General features: G+C 39.6%; 2 protein-coding genes across 2 annotated transcripts in view; both read left to right on the forward strand.

Annotated features, from left to right (window-relative positions):
* patj (PATJ crumbs cell polarity complex component) overlaps positions 1 to 16412 on the forward strand; it is a 144877-nt gene that overhangs the window by 18094 nt on the left and 110371 nt on the right. Inside the window, exon 7 of the mRNA XM_063891227.1 lies at positions 1399 to 1527. Within this exon, the coding sequence (XP_063747297.1) occupies positions 1399 to 1527 (129 nt within the window). The remainder of the gene's footprint in view (positions 1 to 1398; positions 1528 to 16412) is intronic.
* Positions 5190 to 8616, forward strand: LOC134869368 (G2/M phase-specific E3 ubiquitin-protein ligase-like). The gene is given in 7 exon segments (XM_063890932.1): positions 5190 to 5325; positions 5502 to 5545; positions 5622 to 5672; positions 6039 to 6211; positions 6421 to 6635; positions 6818 to 6878; positions 6880 to 8616. Coding segments are annotated over 7 exon segments (867 nt in total). The 3' UTR covers positions 7067 to 8616.

Consider the following 16412-nt stretch of genomic DNA (forward strand, 5'->3'; position numbering starts at 1 on the left):
GAATATTTTCCCATCATCGATTAGGACAGCGTGTCAGCGAATGCTTTTTTTGTTTTATTTATGGCTTTAAAATGACAACTGGCAGAAATAACAGATAAAATATAACAGATTGTGTCATTAAAGAAAGCTGAAGGGGGCTTTAAAAGCACCTCAGCTATGAGGAAATGAACTAAAGAACAACTGGAGAAAGGTTATTAACTCAGTCACATTACCAACAAAACATCCCACCAGAACAGGAGTGTTCACATGGATACAACAGTAAACTCATTTTGATGTACGGGCTGACTGCGACTCTTTATCGTAAGAACTCACCTCATCTGTTTTAGGTCATATCAGAAGATTCTTTTGTCTACTCTGTCCCCAAAATGCAAAACTTAGTCAAATGTATTGGTTATTGTTCACATTTTCACTACTTATATAAAAGGTATAACAAACAAACAAATATCAGGGACCCAAAAGTGGTTTCCAGTGTTCAGTGCAGAACCAGAAGGAACACTTTAGCTCAGTACCAGCAGTAACAGACTGCCTCGTGAGAAAAGATTGTGATTGGACTGTACTAGGCAAACAGCCTGTTCCAGCCTCCTGGGATCAGCTGAGGAGGAGGTGTGTTTCATTAAACAGAGGAAGATCTCCTCTCAGATGAGGTGTGTGTGTGTGTGTGTGTGTGTGTGTGTGTGTGTGTGTGTGTGTGTGTGTGTGTGTGTGTGTGTGTGTGTGTGTGTGTGTGTGTGTGTGTGTGAGACACGTATGTGCTGCAGCCTCATTGATCAGCAGCTGCTATCAGAGAGGAGGAAATGCTCTCAGCTGGTAATTACCTGCTGGGGTTCACTTTAAAGACCTTTCACCTCACGACAGATAGCCGGCTCTGTGAGGCCCTGTTCCAAACCGACCCCTGTACCGTCCCCACTTCCTTTTCGCTTGCCTGGAGGGCCCATCAACATTAAGGGCCATTCTAAACCAACTAGTGGGAGGTGAAAGCTAGTTATTAAACCCTCCGACAGCCTGTCTGCATGTTCAAGCTTAACAAGCTGCCATAGCTGACCAGGTGCAATGCTACTTGTCTTTGTCAGGAAACATGCTCTAAACAAATATTTAGTTTAAACTGCGCAAAATAACACCTTCTGCCGTAACCAAAAGTAAGTACTTTAATCAAATTCACTTTGATTCCTGAAATGCAGCTTATTAACTGTCATTTTGTAGATTTTAAGTTTTAAATTGAATATTATACAGCAACGCATGCTTCAACATGAAGCCAAGCAGCACTGAATAAAACCTTTACAGGTACACAGAGCAGCAATACTTTAAGCATTTGGCCATAATGTAGCATTAGGACAATTTTGAAGCTGTTGTGGAGAGGAGGACATGGTTACCAATCATGGCTCCATCTTTATGCTGAAGGATCAGTGGGGTCACATGGAGGAAATCCAGCTTGTGAACGATGGATCCGGCTTGGGCTTCGGCATCGTGGGCGGGAGGACCGCCGGGGTGGTGGTCCGGACGCTCATCCAAAACAGCGTGGCTGACAAGGTGAGTTCAACTGATGAGTTATCTCATATTGATATCATTGCTGTAGAATCCCTCTAAAGCCTTGGTGCCAGGGGGAATATTAACAGCAGTGGGATCTGAGTAGACTTTGGATGATTGTTGACTGAGAGTATTGAAACAACCAGCTGCCTCAGTAGTTCAGCCGACCTGTGCTGCTGAAGCAAAAAGGAAAGCTCAGTGGACGTTTTCTGCATAAATAACAGTTTAAAAGACAAGCAGTGCATCAGAACAGACAGCAGGCCGCAGCAGCGCTAAGGGAGGAATTATCGCCTTGTAAGTGGATTAATTACATCAATTAGATTAATTGGACAAGATTAATTTCTCTGCAAAGAAATGGTAAAAGCTAAGACCTGTTGAATCACTCTGCAGTTTAACAAACTGCCTGTGAGTCTGTTCAAATAAAAACTGATTTGCACTTTCTTTTTAATAATCTTCTTCCCTCTTTTCCCTCTCCTTGATATTTCCCTTGAATTGTTTTTATGTGGTTTTGTTTCCACTTAATGTCGTGATTTGTTCACATCATTTTGTCTCCGTTTTGGTTCTTCTGCCAGATCTCCCTTTTCCATTTGAGTTACCCTTTCCCTCTGCTTTTTCTTTTCATTTTTTCCCTCTGATTGTATTATTTTTTATTCCACTGTTCAAGCTCACATCACATTTTACTTTGTACACTGAACTGTAGAAACACTTTCTGTAAATTACTGTAAATTATTTTAAAGTTCAAATGATAGGAAAATAATAGACGCTTTTTTTCCCACTCTGTATTGTTTTATTTTATTTGTATTATTCAGTTCTTTTCTGTTATCTCTTCTTAATCTATTAATCATCTTAATTTCTGCACACACTTTCACATTGGTCACTTCATTGCATCATTCTCTTAAACTGTGTTATTTCTTTGACATTGTTTTTTATTTGAGTTATTATTTGTTGCCCTATGTTGCATTGTTAGAGGAGAATGGGCCAAACCTATGAGGGGCCCCTAGGGACATTATTCAGAAATACCGTTCACATACACAGCCGCGTTGCTCAACAATATATTGGCCTCAGCGGAGACCATTAGAACGCTGTCAAGTGCAGAGAGAGTGCAACCGACCGTTCCAACTCCAGGTGAGGACACCGTGGACGGTCACCTAGCATCGCTCTTCCCATCCCGCAGCGGCCAGCTACAGCTCTTCTTAGGAGAGATTGTGCACCACGTTATCAAGCACAACATTGCTTTGGACATCTGGCACGAGGAAAACTAGGTAATTATAAACATCCTGAGTTTGAAATTATCTTTATATATAGCATGAACATCGTTTCCACTGCTAACAGACTGTCATCCAATGTAATTATTCCATAGTCCGTTACATTATATTATAGTCTTTATAATCCGTTTTCACTTCAAAAACAAACCATTTTGAGTGTTTTGGTCTGATGTCATTTTAATTTTTCAACTTTTGCTTGCGTATTGGAGACAAAACTTGACTGAAGTTAATAAAAATGATATGTGAGATGACTTTACTGCCAGGAGAACCAGGCTATTAGCTCCAGAGTAAGTGGAAGTTAGCTAGCTAGTGTGCTAAATAAAGTTATATTATTTTAGTTCAGTGGCATTAATTAATAATGTGGAAACTGTTATTTCCTTCCCAAATGAAGAGCATTGTTGGTTTTATCATTACTATTAATAACAATAATAATAATAATAACATTAAAATGGTTATAACCTTCACAGTGGGAGATATGGACCTGTGCTGGTGACTCAGATGCACTTAATTTTTGGTTTAAAACGGGGAAAAAAACATTTGCTCGTTTTATCGTTTTAAATTTTAGATTTTGAAGGGGAAACTGATTATACTTTAGTACCCTGACCTACTGTTTTCTCATTATTGTTTTATTATAGCAGTATGACTTAACTGTCTGCCTTCATGTAGTCGAATAGTAGACTTATAATGCATAATACATTCTTATTTCAGAGCTAGGGCGCAGCAGCATGGCCATTTCAATAAGGACGTGATACTACTCCCCAATCCATCATTAGATGTAGTGTGCAAACAACGTCCAAAAGTACGGTTACACAAACATGGACATATCCTCAGTGCCTTTGAATTCCAGAAGGCCTGGGACCACCGGACTGTTATTGATCGTATCAGACAAGGCTTTGGTGAGCATATTCCGGAGGACGTCAGGTAAACCCTTTTTTTTTTTCCTTCTTGCGTTGTTAATAATACAATAATCTTTATTTAAAGAGCACTTTTAAAACGTAGTTTCAAATTGCAATCATCATTTATAAAAACACATAAAGTTGAATTTGGCTCAAAATGTACAGGATTCAGTCACACACCTTACAGGAGCAAGAACCTGACAGACAGACACACACACACTAACACAAGCATACTGTTACATCATATTGTTAAGCCCTTAGCCGTAAAGTATTTCTTGTTGTTGTAATATCCTACATCCTCTTTGTAGCCTCCAGCTTGTAATGTCTTGTGGCAATAAGTTGGTGTCCCCTAAGATCCAGGAGGGTCAGGAGCTGAATGGGATGCTAATCCACAAGGTTTTTAAAACCAAAGCCCTGTATGTAAGACCATCAAGGACCCGTTTAGTAAGTTTGCTTTTTTGTTTGTTTTACCACTAAATTAAATTAAGTATAATTACCTTTTGAAAATAAAATGTTTACTGTTACCTGCTTATAGCAATTTAAAGTTTATATTAAATTCAAATTGGTTATGTAATTACTTGTTTCTTATTTAAGGTTATTTAATTTCAAAGTCTTACTTTTTTTGCTTTTGATATATCATTTTGGGTTTTCTTTCTTTCTCTTTCAAAGACTGACTCAGAGGAGGAAAGTGAACTTTCTACCACTGACAGATCAACTGCTAAGGACAGTGATGAGGATTGTTGTGGAATCCTGCAAATCCCTGCAGGCATGAGCAGCCGTGTCACCACCAGGGCAGCCTCAAGAGCAATGAGAAATAATGATCCCTGTACTGGCAATATTGATGGTGAAGGCAATCCTGGCAATGGCACTGGTATTGACAATAATGATTATAATGATGACGCCACCAACCACCCAGCTACCAGTGCTGTTAAAAGGAGTAGATTAGTAGTGGAAGGAGTGGATGGCGGCCCTGGCACAAGCAGTCAAGATGGAGGCTGCCTTCCAAGGAGTGATGGCAACCATGGGACTAGCGGCCATGATGACTTCTCATCATATTAAGCACTTGTGTCAACTCTTCCTGACGACTCCTCAGATGACGAGGAATTAAACAAGGCCATTATTGCCAGTATGGAGTGTCCAATGTGAGTAGCCCACACAGACTGCGAGCGTGAGAGATCAGGATAACTAATAAGGATGTCATCTGATAATTGACCTTTAAATTATTGTGACGTACACATTGAGGATTATTTGGATGCTTGCAATGACGAAAAAAGGGTTATTCTAAAATGTGTAACTTTACTGTGTTTTTGATCATTTTTGTCTTTATAGTGCAGAAAAGGTCCCGAGTCAGGAGATACTGCTGGAACTCTCAAGCAAAATTATTACAAAACGACAGTGCAGGTTCAATATAAATCACTCTGCTGTCTGGGAAGAAGCCATGCAGGGTTTCCAAAGGGTATCCTATGACCCCAACTTGATGATTTCTGTAAAGTTCTCGGATGACATGGGGAGAAATGCGGAAGGGATTGATTTAGGAGGGCCAAGGAGGAAATTCTTGAGGCTGCTGATGGAGATCATTCCCAGATCCGCCATGTTTGAGGGAAAAGAAAACGGCAAGAACTTCGCTCTTGGCAGTACTGGTAATGTCTTGTTGTTTTTTTATTAATAATGGGAGCTATTTTAGTGTATGGTGATTTTTACATGCAAAACTGATCTACAATGTATTTAATAACACATCAAATCCATGATTTTATGTAGCAAAGAGTCTTTGCTCATTTTTCAATATTACATTTCCTTTTATATGATTGTTTTGCAGCTCTAAGAGAGGACCTGTACTACAACGCTGGCAGAGCCATTGCAGTGAGTTTGGTGCATGGTGGTCCACCACCAAACTTCCTGTCACCAACAGTGTTTTCGCTTCTTGTTGATGGTTCAGCAAATCCAGCTGGACATAGCTGACCCAGAACTTCTTGAGAAAGTCAAAAAGGTCAGTTGGTAGTTAGTTTACATCTTATATTCCATTAGAATTAGGTAATATTACAATGTTCTCTTGCTGTTTTACATTTTGAGAGGCAGTATCGGTCCTGCCCAGTCCATTGCTGAATGCCCACTTTCCATGTGTTGAAGTTTGAATTTCACCACAATCCAACAGACAAGCCAATTATAATTTCTATGTTTTCTGTGACATTGTAGCTATGTGGGAAAAAAACCCTGAACCTCAATCAACTGTTAAGGGACCATTTGTTATCATGTAATTATGCAGTCCTCTAGTGTCTGGGTTTTTTACTAATAAGTTATAAACATAACAAGTAGCCCCCATAACAAGCCAACCTGCTGCTGCTTGTGATGCTAGGTATCTGAAAGCACCAGGGTTGAGGAGCTTGAGGAGACAAAGGCACCTCTACTTGAGTACCTGGCTAATGCAGGATGTCTAAGGCCAGTGCAGTCAATCAGGGACAGGGAGCTGCTGGTACAGGACATAGTGATGTTTCAGGTTGTCCACAGGGTCCAAGGTCCATTTCAAAGGTATTCAGTGTTGGTTATTTCGTCAGGTTTATCAGAATAGGAATCAGAATTTGAATTATTGACCAACTTGTTGTAGGATTAACTTCACTAAAACTAAAAACTATTATTTGTATATACAAGTAAGTCACAAATTGACAATTCATAAGTGAATTAGGAACCCTATTTAAATTATGCAAAATTAGTAAAATGTTTCCATGTACTTTGTACAGATTCTGTGAAGGTCTGAAGACTCTTGGGGTTCTTGAAAAAATCAGGAGACATCCTGACAGCTTTAAGCCCCTGTTTTGCTATGAGGCAAGTCTTCTCACTGCTGACCAGATGGACAATCTCTTCAGCATTCCACTCTCTCCAGAAGGGAGCAACAAGAGAACTGCAGAAGAGATGGTTGTAATGTTCTGGAGAGACTATCTCCAGGATGCAGAAGGTAATTGATAGTTTATACTACTCGTAAAATGATGCATCTATTTATATTTTTACTTTAAAAATAGTTTTCCCTACAAAAAATACATGCCATCATCAGCTAATGATAATAACTCAAGAGATGTTTAATAAACATGTTAATTAGACCAACTACCACTTAAATTGTTTTTCAGTTTTTTTGTATAGAAGAAGAAGGGCCATCCAAAATACAACAAATATTGGCCTTCGCAACAGGAGCATCTGTGGTGTTTTTCCCCAACACCTTCTGTGGAGTTCATTCACAAGGGAGAGGACGACTATGCCTCTACACCATTGTTCCCTATGGCCAACACATGTGTCAGCTGCATCAGTTTGCCGCTACATGTGTCATACGAAGTCTTTAAAGATAAGTTTGACTTTGCTTTAGGGAACACTCATAGGTTTGGCAGGTCATGAATATACAGTGGTGGAAATAAGTTTTCAACGTGTCAACATTTCTTTCATTAAATACTTTAATATTTTTCTGATGCAGCTATTTGTTTGAGATTTATACCACATATTGGAATTGACTCAATAAAAGTCAATAAGTAAAGCTACACAGGTAAAGACATTTACATGTGTGTTTAATACTTTTTCCTCTGTTATTTCAATTTGTTAAACACTTTTTTATGGAATGAAATGTTGTGTCCTTTACCTCTGTAGTTTTATTAAGTCAATACCAATATCTGGTTCAAATTTCAAAGGAATAGCTACATCGGAAATATGTTTAATGAAAAATATGTTGATGAGTTGAATACTTGTTTCCCCCACTGCATCATACTCTGTATGCAATCTCTGTCGGTGTCTCACTTGCTCTGTAGTCTATAGTATTTTAGATTAGAATAGAAAATAGTTTTTTCAGTGCAAAGAGACATAACAGGTGAGGCAGGACAAGACATAAAACAGAACTTAGTACATTAGGGGACATGACAGATAACAGCAACAGCAGAAAAGTATTAATCAGAGGTTGGGGATTTTGATTTGGGGTGTTTGGGGAAACTGTAGGTGTGTTTGTTGTGCAATTGGAGTAGTGGTGTGAAGGGGAAAAAGGAGATTAAGAAATTTAAATAAAAAACAAATGATGGATAAATATAAAAAAGAAAAAAGGGCAAGAGTCAAAGAGAGGAAAGAAGATAAATGTTACCGTTAATAAAAGTAGTTTGGTAATGTCCAATGTATTAACGTATTCTTAGGATGTTTACTATTCTGAGTTTGTTTCTATAATTTTCTTTTTTCTTCCAGATTTGAGTATGCTTTTTCCCCCCTTTACTGTGTAGGGCTTGGGGATACCTTCCTTCCCCTTCTCCGACATTGTCTCTTTTGTTTAAGAAAGTATCCTAGAAATAATAGATTAGAGAGAGGGAGGAAAAAAGTAGATAAATAATTAAGAAAGAAAAATTAACTATTATTTGAAATTAATTTGAATTTTGTTTTTTTAAAGTATAGAAACAATTAATCGTGATTACACATGTTGAAGTACACAATGGAGTAGGCAGGTGGACAATTGTTGGATTAATGGTAAGTGGGTGAATATGAAAGTAATATTAAATATAATTTAACTGATTTGCCTGCTGTAAAAAGAAACCCACACCAGAAAGTTGGCATATAAATAACAGCAAAAAAATTACCAACTCATAACCAAAGTAAATAAATACAGGAAAAAAATAAATGAGAACAATAGAGAAATAAATGCATAGATACATATTTCGATGACATTTGTTAGTTAACTTTTTCTATGTGTTCCTCTAAAGAGGTCTATTAGTTGCATTTCTGATTGCACATTTTTCTCAGAATATAATATTGCTGTTGCAATAAAGTTTGCAATCTTTAAAGTCTCAGTCTCTGCTTGTCTCGCAGTATGTCTTTTTGAGAAAAACACTTTGAACAAATGCTTCTTATAGTTTTGAAAAAATGTTTATTAGGTTATTAGGTTTATTGTTGGGAAACAGCTTATTTACAAAGTAACTCCTATGTGGACTGAATATACTGCAAGAGTGAAGAAATTAAATGTATTCCATGGTTTCCATCATTTTCAAGTGGATTCACTTGTTGAATATTGTTCATTGTGGTCTCATTAATGGCAAGATCAATGTCTGGAATGATAACATTATTAGTGGTTTGAAGTTCAGGTAATGGTCCTTCTTCATCAATACCATAATGGGTATCAACATCAATAATGTCATTTATAACCGGATGGATTCCTACGCTGTTTATGACACCTGTATGCCACAGCTGTAGTGGTGTCTGCCCCCCTTGTGTGGAGAGGCCATGGTTGTTCCACTGGTTGATGAATTCTGTTACTGCCCTTTCAATTCTTGGTAAATAGACATAATGCAGACAAAAAAGATGAAGTTCATTCAATGAATCCAGTATACCCTGTTCCTCCATAAAGTGAAACTATTTGCAAAGTGTCTTGATACAACTCTATTGAGTTCTGCCCATAGTCTCTCAATCCTTTGGTTGTGTACTGAAACACCTGTAATAATGCTACGACTGTTCAACCCCCTTCTTTCCAACATAAAACGGGCAACATGTATATTTTCCATACCGTGATCACATCTGACCCTTAAAGGCAAACCAAAGTTTTCTACTGCTTCTATAAATAATGACCAGACACTTGAAGCTCTGTTGTTAGTTAAGCACCGTAAGTATATAATAGTCCGGCTAAAGCCATCGACACAGCCATGAAAGACCATCCGCCACCTAACCAGCTTGTGGTTGCCGTCAAAATGCCTGTTGGGAGATATACACTACATTAAAGAAAGTATGTACTTAAAATGTGCACATCTGAACAGTTTACAAGTCAACTTACCATAATTGGTTGGGGACCTGAACACTGTAGACCAGGGGTGGGCAATTAATTTATACAAGGGGCCACATGAGAAACCTGAACTGTGTTGGAGGGCCGAACCAAGATAACTTGAACTTAATTCTGCTCAATATTCATTTTCTCCCATTTTAAAAGGCAGTAAATTATATATTTTGATTAGCTGCTACTGGTTATCAGAAGAATAACGATATTCTGTAAATATTTATATAAATATATGAAATTGTGGTTTAGGTCAAATAGAAAAATACTCCTATAGAAGTAATAAACAGTAAAACAAAAACAATCATTACATCAGTGTTTCATTTTATATTTAGCTAATCTTCACAAACACTGAAAAGGTGTTTTGCAGTATGTTAAAGATATGCAATTGATCAACTTTATACAAAAAGCAATACATGCTTTTAATTTTTTTCTGTTTATTTTACTGTTCATTGAGAGAAATTCAGTCTGGCTTGAGCTTTAACAAGTGCATTGAAATCTGGCTGAACGTCTGAGATGGATATGCGAAGGGCAGCTGAGAGGTGATCATCAGTGATAGAGGATCTGTATCTGGATTTGTTGAATTTCATCACTGAGAATGTCTGTTCACATGTGTAGGTAGTAGAGGACTAGAATCTTCTGAGCATGCCTCCTCAGGTGTGGAAAGTTCTCCTCTTTGAGAGAAGAGTAAAAATCCAGCAGTGAGACTGACTTAAAGTGCTCTGCCAGAAGTGTGTCAGACTGCAGGTCAATGAGTTCCATCTGAACGTCGCTGGGTGCATTATCCACTTTGCAGGTGAAGGGAGAAGAAACCATGTGCATGTCAGTCTCAACTGTGTTGAAGTCTTGAAATCGCCATGAAAACTCACCATGCAGTGCTTCTAACATGGATGAGTACCTGTGGAGGTGATCAGCTGATGGTGCGGCTTCCTTCAGTGTTGGCAAGTGGGTGAGAATGTTTTCCTTCATTTGGCTTGAGAGAAGCTGCAACTTGCTCATGAAAGCCGTACATGTCATGCACAAAAGGCCCTTGCATTGCAGTTTGACATTTAGTTCATTCATTAGTGATGTCACATCAACAGCAAAACCAAAGTCTACCAGCCAGTCTGCGTGTGAAAGCTGCGGGACGTCATTTTCTTTCTTCACACAGAACTCCTTAATCTCCTCTCTCAGGTCCCAGACATTTTTCAGCACTTTGCCCAGGCTGAGCCACCTGACAGCTGTGTGGTAGCTTATGTCACGATGTTCAGTCTCATTTTCCTCCAAAAGTGCAACAAACTGTCTGTGATTCAATGCTCTTGCCCTGATGAAGTTAACAATTTTAGTTACAAAATCAACAACACCTAATGTAATACAATGCAAAAATGTCAATTTCTGCTCGGGGTTCATTTCTGTCACTTTATTCTGCATTCTCTTCAGAAGTCCAACATTTTTCCCTCTCAGATTTGGACAACCATCCGTTGTCACACCAGCCAGCTTTTCCCATTTGAGTCCCAATTTGTCCAAACATGCATTTACCTCCGTGAACAAATCAGTCCCAGTTGTTGTTCCTTTCATTGACTGCCTGGCTGCCAGCTCCTCCGTGATTTTGAAGTGTGCAGTTATCCCACGTAAGAAGACGAGTAGCTGGGCAGTGTCACATACATCGCAGCTGTCATCCAAAGCCAGAGAAAAATAGTCAAAGTTGACCGCTCTTTTCTTCAGCTGAAACTCCAGATTTCCCGGGATGTCCTCAACCCTCCTCGTTACAGTGCGCCGAGAGAGGGGCACGTCCCCAAATGCACCCTTTTTCTCCAGGCATATTAGTGCTGCAGAGTCTACCAAACACTCCTTAATAAACTCTCCGTCAGAAAACGGCTTACTTTTTCTGCTGATTTTGTGGGATATGACTTAACGTGGCCTGATAGCCGCATCTCTTGGTGTGCAAAGTTTTGTAGAAAGTTCTTGTTGGTTTTGCAGTTTAGCTAGCAAAGCATCCGACTCCCTGGCGCGCTCTTCATCAGACAAGTTCTTGTATCAATCCTCGTGTTTGGTCACGTAGTGGCGATTCAAATTGTAATCCTTTAACACAGCGACCTGTGTACCACAAACTAAACACACAGCTTTACCTTTGACTTCTGTAGAAAAATATTTAGCAATCCATGTCTTGTTTTTTTTTTTGGCATGAGCTGACATTTTTTTTTTTTTTTTTCATATGTATTTTTATTGGGAAACATGAGAAAAAACAACAATGAAGTAGCAGTCGTCAAACATGCATGAAATCCCCCTTTTTTTTTTTTTTTTTTTTTCCAGGAACAGGATAAGGGAATGATAATGAAAACACAAAGGAAATAAAATACAAATAATAACCCACCCAAAACTGGACAAGAGTCATTAAGAAAAAATAAATAAATAAAAAGACTTAGCACAGATACAATTGTTTGATGCTCGACACACACAGCTCAACAAACAATATCGTTGATAGGACTATCAGTTACATTCCAGGGAGGTGAGAGAGTCAATGTAAGTGAGTACCGGATTCCACCTTTTAAGGAAATTATCAGACGAGCCTCGTAGTGTATATTTGATTTTCTCTAGATGGAGAAAAGACAACAAATCTTCAAACCAGGAAGATGCGGAGGGTGGCTTTGGGTCTTTCCACTGAAGCAAAATACGTCTACGGGCTATAAGAGAGGCGAAAGCTATAACATCACTCTGGTTTCTAGTCAGCATGGTCAAATCTTCAGGTACACCAAAAATAGCAACGTGAGGACTGGGTGACAATGAAATATTGAGAGCCTTAGATACAGTGTCGAAAAACACAGACCAAAATGCAGCCAATTTCGAACAAGAGTAGAACATGTGAGTATGATTGGCAATTGACGAAGAACATCTATCACAGATATCACTTGAGCCTGGAAATAATTTAGAGAGTTTTGCTTTGGTGAAATGTATTCGATGCAAAACCTTGAACTGAATCAGAGTCAGTCGGGCACAAGAGGACGTAGAATTTACTCTTTTAAAAGCAATTTCCCACCATTCATCTGTGAGGTCAAGCCCAAGTTCCCTCTCCCACTTGCCCACAGCCCCAGCAAGTGGAGAGGTCCCAGCCGATATAATGAGGTCATATAGTACAGTTATACTACCACTTAACTTATTAAGTGAGAGGATGTCATCCATCAAGGAATTAGCAGTCAATAGTGGGAATGAAGCAAAGTGAGTACGGGCACAGTCTCGTGCTTGGAGAAATCGAAACAGACTAGAATGTGGCAGATCAAACTTATTGCGAATATCCTCAAAAGTTGCGAATGTCCCGTCAATGTATAGGTTAGAAAAAACTACTATGCCCTTTCTTTTCCACAATGCAAAGGTTTTGTCAAATTTGGATGGGGTAAACAAGTGATTATTAAGGATGGGGCTATGGGGAGAGGGAGAGGAGAGTTTAAAGTGCTGCCTGAATTGTTTCCAAATTTTTAAAGACGATATAACAATTGGGTTTGAGGTATATTTGGAGGGGCAAGATGCAAGGGGGGCACAAAGCAGAGCAGACAGAGAGGCTGCATGACAACTACGAGCTTCCATTAGGCACCAATCAGCATCAGAGGAACTATGCCAAAGACGTAATTTCTGGATATTGGCTGCCCAATAATAAAATAGGAGGTTCGGTAGAGATAAGCCACCATCTTTGTCACGTCTCTGAAGAGTAGTCCTGCGTGCCCTTGGAGTCTTACCAGCCCAGATAAAAACAGAGATCATCCCATCTAGCTTATTGAAAAACTGTTTTGGTAAAAAAATTGGCAGACATTGGAAAAGAAAAAGAAATCTTGGTAAAAAGTTCATCTTAATAGATTGAATCCTACCAAACAAAGAAAGAGGGAGGGTACTCCATCGTTGTAAATCCGCCTTTATATCTGTGACTAGCTTAGAGAAGTTTGTTTCATGAAGGGAAGCAAGACTGCGAGTTATAGTTACACCCAAATACCGGAAACTCGTAGGAGCCAGGTGGAAAGGTAGGGCATGAGCTGGGATGCGAGTAGCTACTTCATTTACAGGGAAACACTCACTCTTGTCAAAATTTACCTTATAGCCTGAAAATGACCCAAAACTATTTAGGAGTTGCAGAATGTCACCAATACAGTTGACTGGATCGGAGATATAGAGTAAAAGGTCATCAGCATATAGCGAGACCCGGTGATCCAACCCAGCCCTGCGCATGCCTGTGAAAAGTGGAGATGACCTCAGAGCAATGGCAAGGGGCTCTATTGCCAAGGCAAATAATAAGGGGGAAATCGGACAGCCCTGCCGGGTGCCCCTCGTCAAGGGGAAGAATTTAGACAGTTGAGAATTTGTTTTTACGCTAGCAGTAGGGTTAGTATACAAAAGCCTAATCCATGACACAAACCGAGATCCAAAACCAAATTTATGAAGTGTAAAGAATAAATAGTCCCACTCCACCCGATCAAAAGCCTTCTCTGCGTCTAATGAGACAATCATCTCAGCATCTGGTGAGACTGCAGGGGAAAGCACAATATTAAGTAACCGTCTGATGTTAGAAGATAATTGACGACCCCTGATAAAGCCAGTCTGGTCCTCAGAGACAATACCTGGTAAACACGGGTCCAGGCGGTTCGCCAGTACCTTAGCAAGAAGTTTGACATCCGCGTTCAAGAGACTTATAGGTCTCCAGCTACTACAATCTTCTGCTTTTTTGCCTTTTTTGAGAATAAGGGAGATTGAGGCTTGTCTTAGTGTTGGGGGTAGAGTACCATTTTTCAGGGAATCATTAAACATATCTAATAAAAGGGGAGCTAACTGGGCCGAGAACTTTTTATAAAAATCTACAGGAAAACCATCCGGGCCTGGGGCCTTGTTATTTTGCATCTTCCTAAGACTGCCAGTTATCTCCTCTAGAGACAGAGGGTCGTCCAAGCTATCACGCGTGAGAGTATCAATATTAGAGATATCCAGACTGTCAAAAAAATGCTCTATATTTGTATTGTCTATAGGGGGTTCAGATGTGTACAGCTTGGAGTAAAATGTGGTAAAGGCATCGTTTATTTCAGTAGGATTCGTAGTGAGGGAATGTGAGGAGTCATAGACCTGTGTAATAAACTGAGAAACTGACTGGTGTTTAAGCTGCGATGCTAAGAGGCGACTAGCCTTATCACCGTATTCATAATACGTACCCCTTGTCCGTCTAAGAAGATACTCAGCCCTGCCAGTGGAAAGCAAATCAAATTTGGATTGAAGCTTACGCCTCTCAGCATACAATTCAGGAGTGGGAGAACTCGAGTACTGTCTGTCTAATTTACTAATAGCGTCAACCAAATCCTGCTGTTCTTTTGTCTTTTGTTTTCTAGAGTGAGCATTATACGAAATAATCTCTCCTCGCATCACTGCTTTAAAAGTTTCCCAAAGAAGGGAGGGGGAGGTGGATTCAGATTTATTATTATCAATAAAAAAGTCTATTTGCTTTGAAATATGCTCACAAAATGTTTTGGTAGCTAACAGGCCTGTATTAAATCTCCAGGGCCCACACCTTGGACTAGGGGAGAGAGATAGCTCTAGAACAAGAGGAGCATGATCAGAGATGACGATAGCAGAGTATTCAGTCAGTCCAACAGAAGACAGAAGGGCTTTATCTACAAAAAAATAATCAATGCGTGAGTAAACACGGTGAACTAGAGAGAAGTATGAAAAATCCCTTTTAGTCGGGTGGAGAAACCGCCATGGGTCAATACAACCCACCTGGTTCATAAATGTGGATAGTGCTCGAGCCATACAAGAAGGGGTAAATCTTTTGGGACATGACCTGTCTAACTGTGGATCAACTACAAGGTTCAAATCACCCCCGAAGATGAGGCGGTGTGTGTCCATATTTGGTAAAGAGGAGAAAATTGAGGTCATAAAATTTGGATTATCAAAATTTGGGGCATATACATTAACCAAAATCACTGGGGTCTGATATAGCACACCTTTGACTATAATATAACGCCCTCCGGGATCTGAAGTAGTTTGTTCAGCTGAAAACTGAACACGTTTGTGTATTATGATGGCTGTGCCCCTGGCTTTAGAATTGAAATTTGAATGAAAAACCTGCCCCACCCAAGGCTTACGAAGCCTAGCATGGTCATTCACACAAAGGTGCGTTTCCTGGAGAAAAGCAATATCAGTATTGAGACTTTTTAGGTGTGAGAACACTCTCGACCTCTTAATTGGTCCTCCCAGTCCCCTGACATTCCAGCTAATAAATCTAACAGAGCCTACAGACCCTCTCTGACCTGTATTCTGGTTAGTCATTAATTAAAATCATCAACCATATGTAACATAACAAGCGTAGTGGACAAGCATCATACACACCAGTAACATTAGATATTAAAAACAAAGACCCTCCCCTAGACAAACACCCAACCTTTTCCCAAAATAACCCTCTACTGAAAAAGAAAAAACACATATCTTTGAGGACAAATGAAAACAAAGAAAACCTTAAGCTCAACATTGCGGTTAGCAAAGTGAGTAGCAGGATAAACCTTTGCTAAACAACCAGTTGACCACGCAGTGGTATCCCCTCCTACAATATCAAATTAAATTAAAAACCACTAGAACGATTCTGTTTTTAGAACAGACAAATTGGCAACGATCTACAGTCCAACAGAACAAATGCTGGCAGGTGACTAAACACCAGCAGAGGACAGTGCTGCACTCACCCGGAAAAAATGATGAGTCCAAACAGAAAAACACGGGCTTGGTGAGCAGGCTAAACGGAATTAGCCTAGCCTAGCAAAAACACACCCGTAGGCAACAACGGAGTTATCAAAAAAAGTAAAATCAACCCGTAGCGAAATGGAAACACGGCAGCTTAAGTCTTATGAATGCGTTCTTGATAGAAGCGATCAGCCAGCTCGGGAGTGTCAAACAAGTGGACCATACCGTTGGAGGTGACTCTCAGCCGGGCGGGGTAAATCATGCCGAATC

This window comes from Eleginops maclovinus, chromosome 9 (assembly GCF_036324505.1).
Source record: "Eleginops maclovinus isolate JMC-PN-2008 ecotype Puerto Natales chromosome 9, JC_Emac_rtc_rv5, whole genome shotgun sequence".
Classification (NCBI taxonomy): Eukaryota; Metazoa; Chordata; class Actinopteri; order Perciformes; family Eleginopidae; genus Eleginops; species Eleginops maclovinus.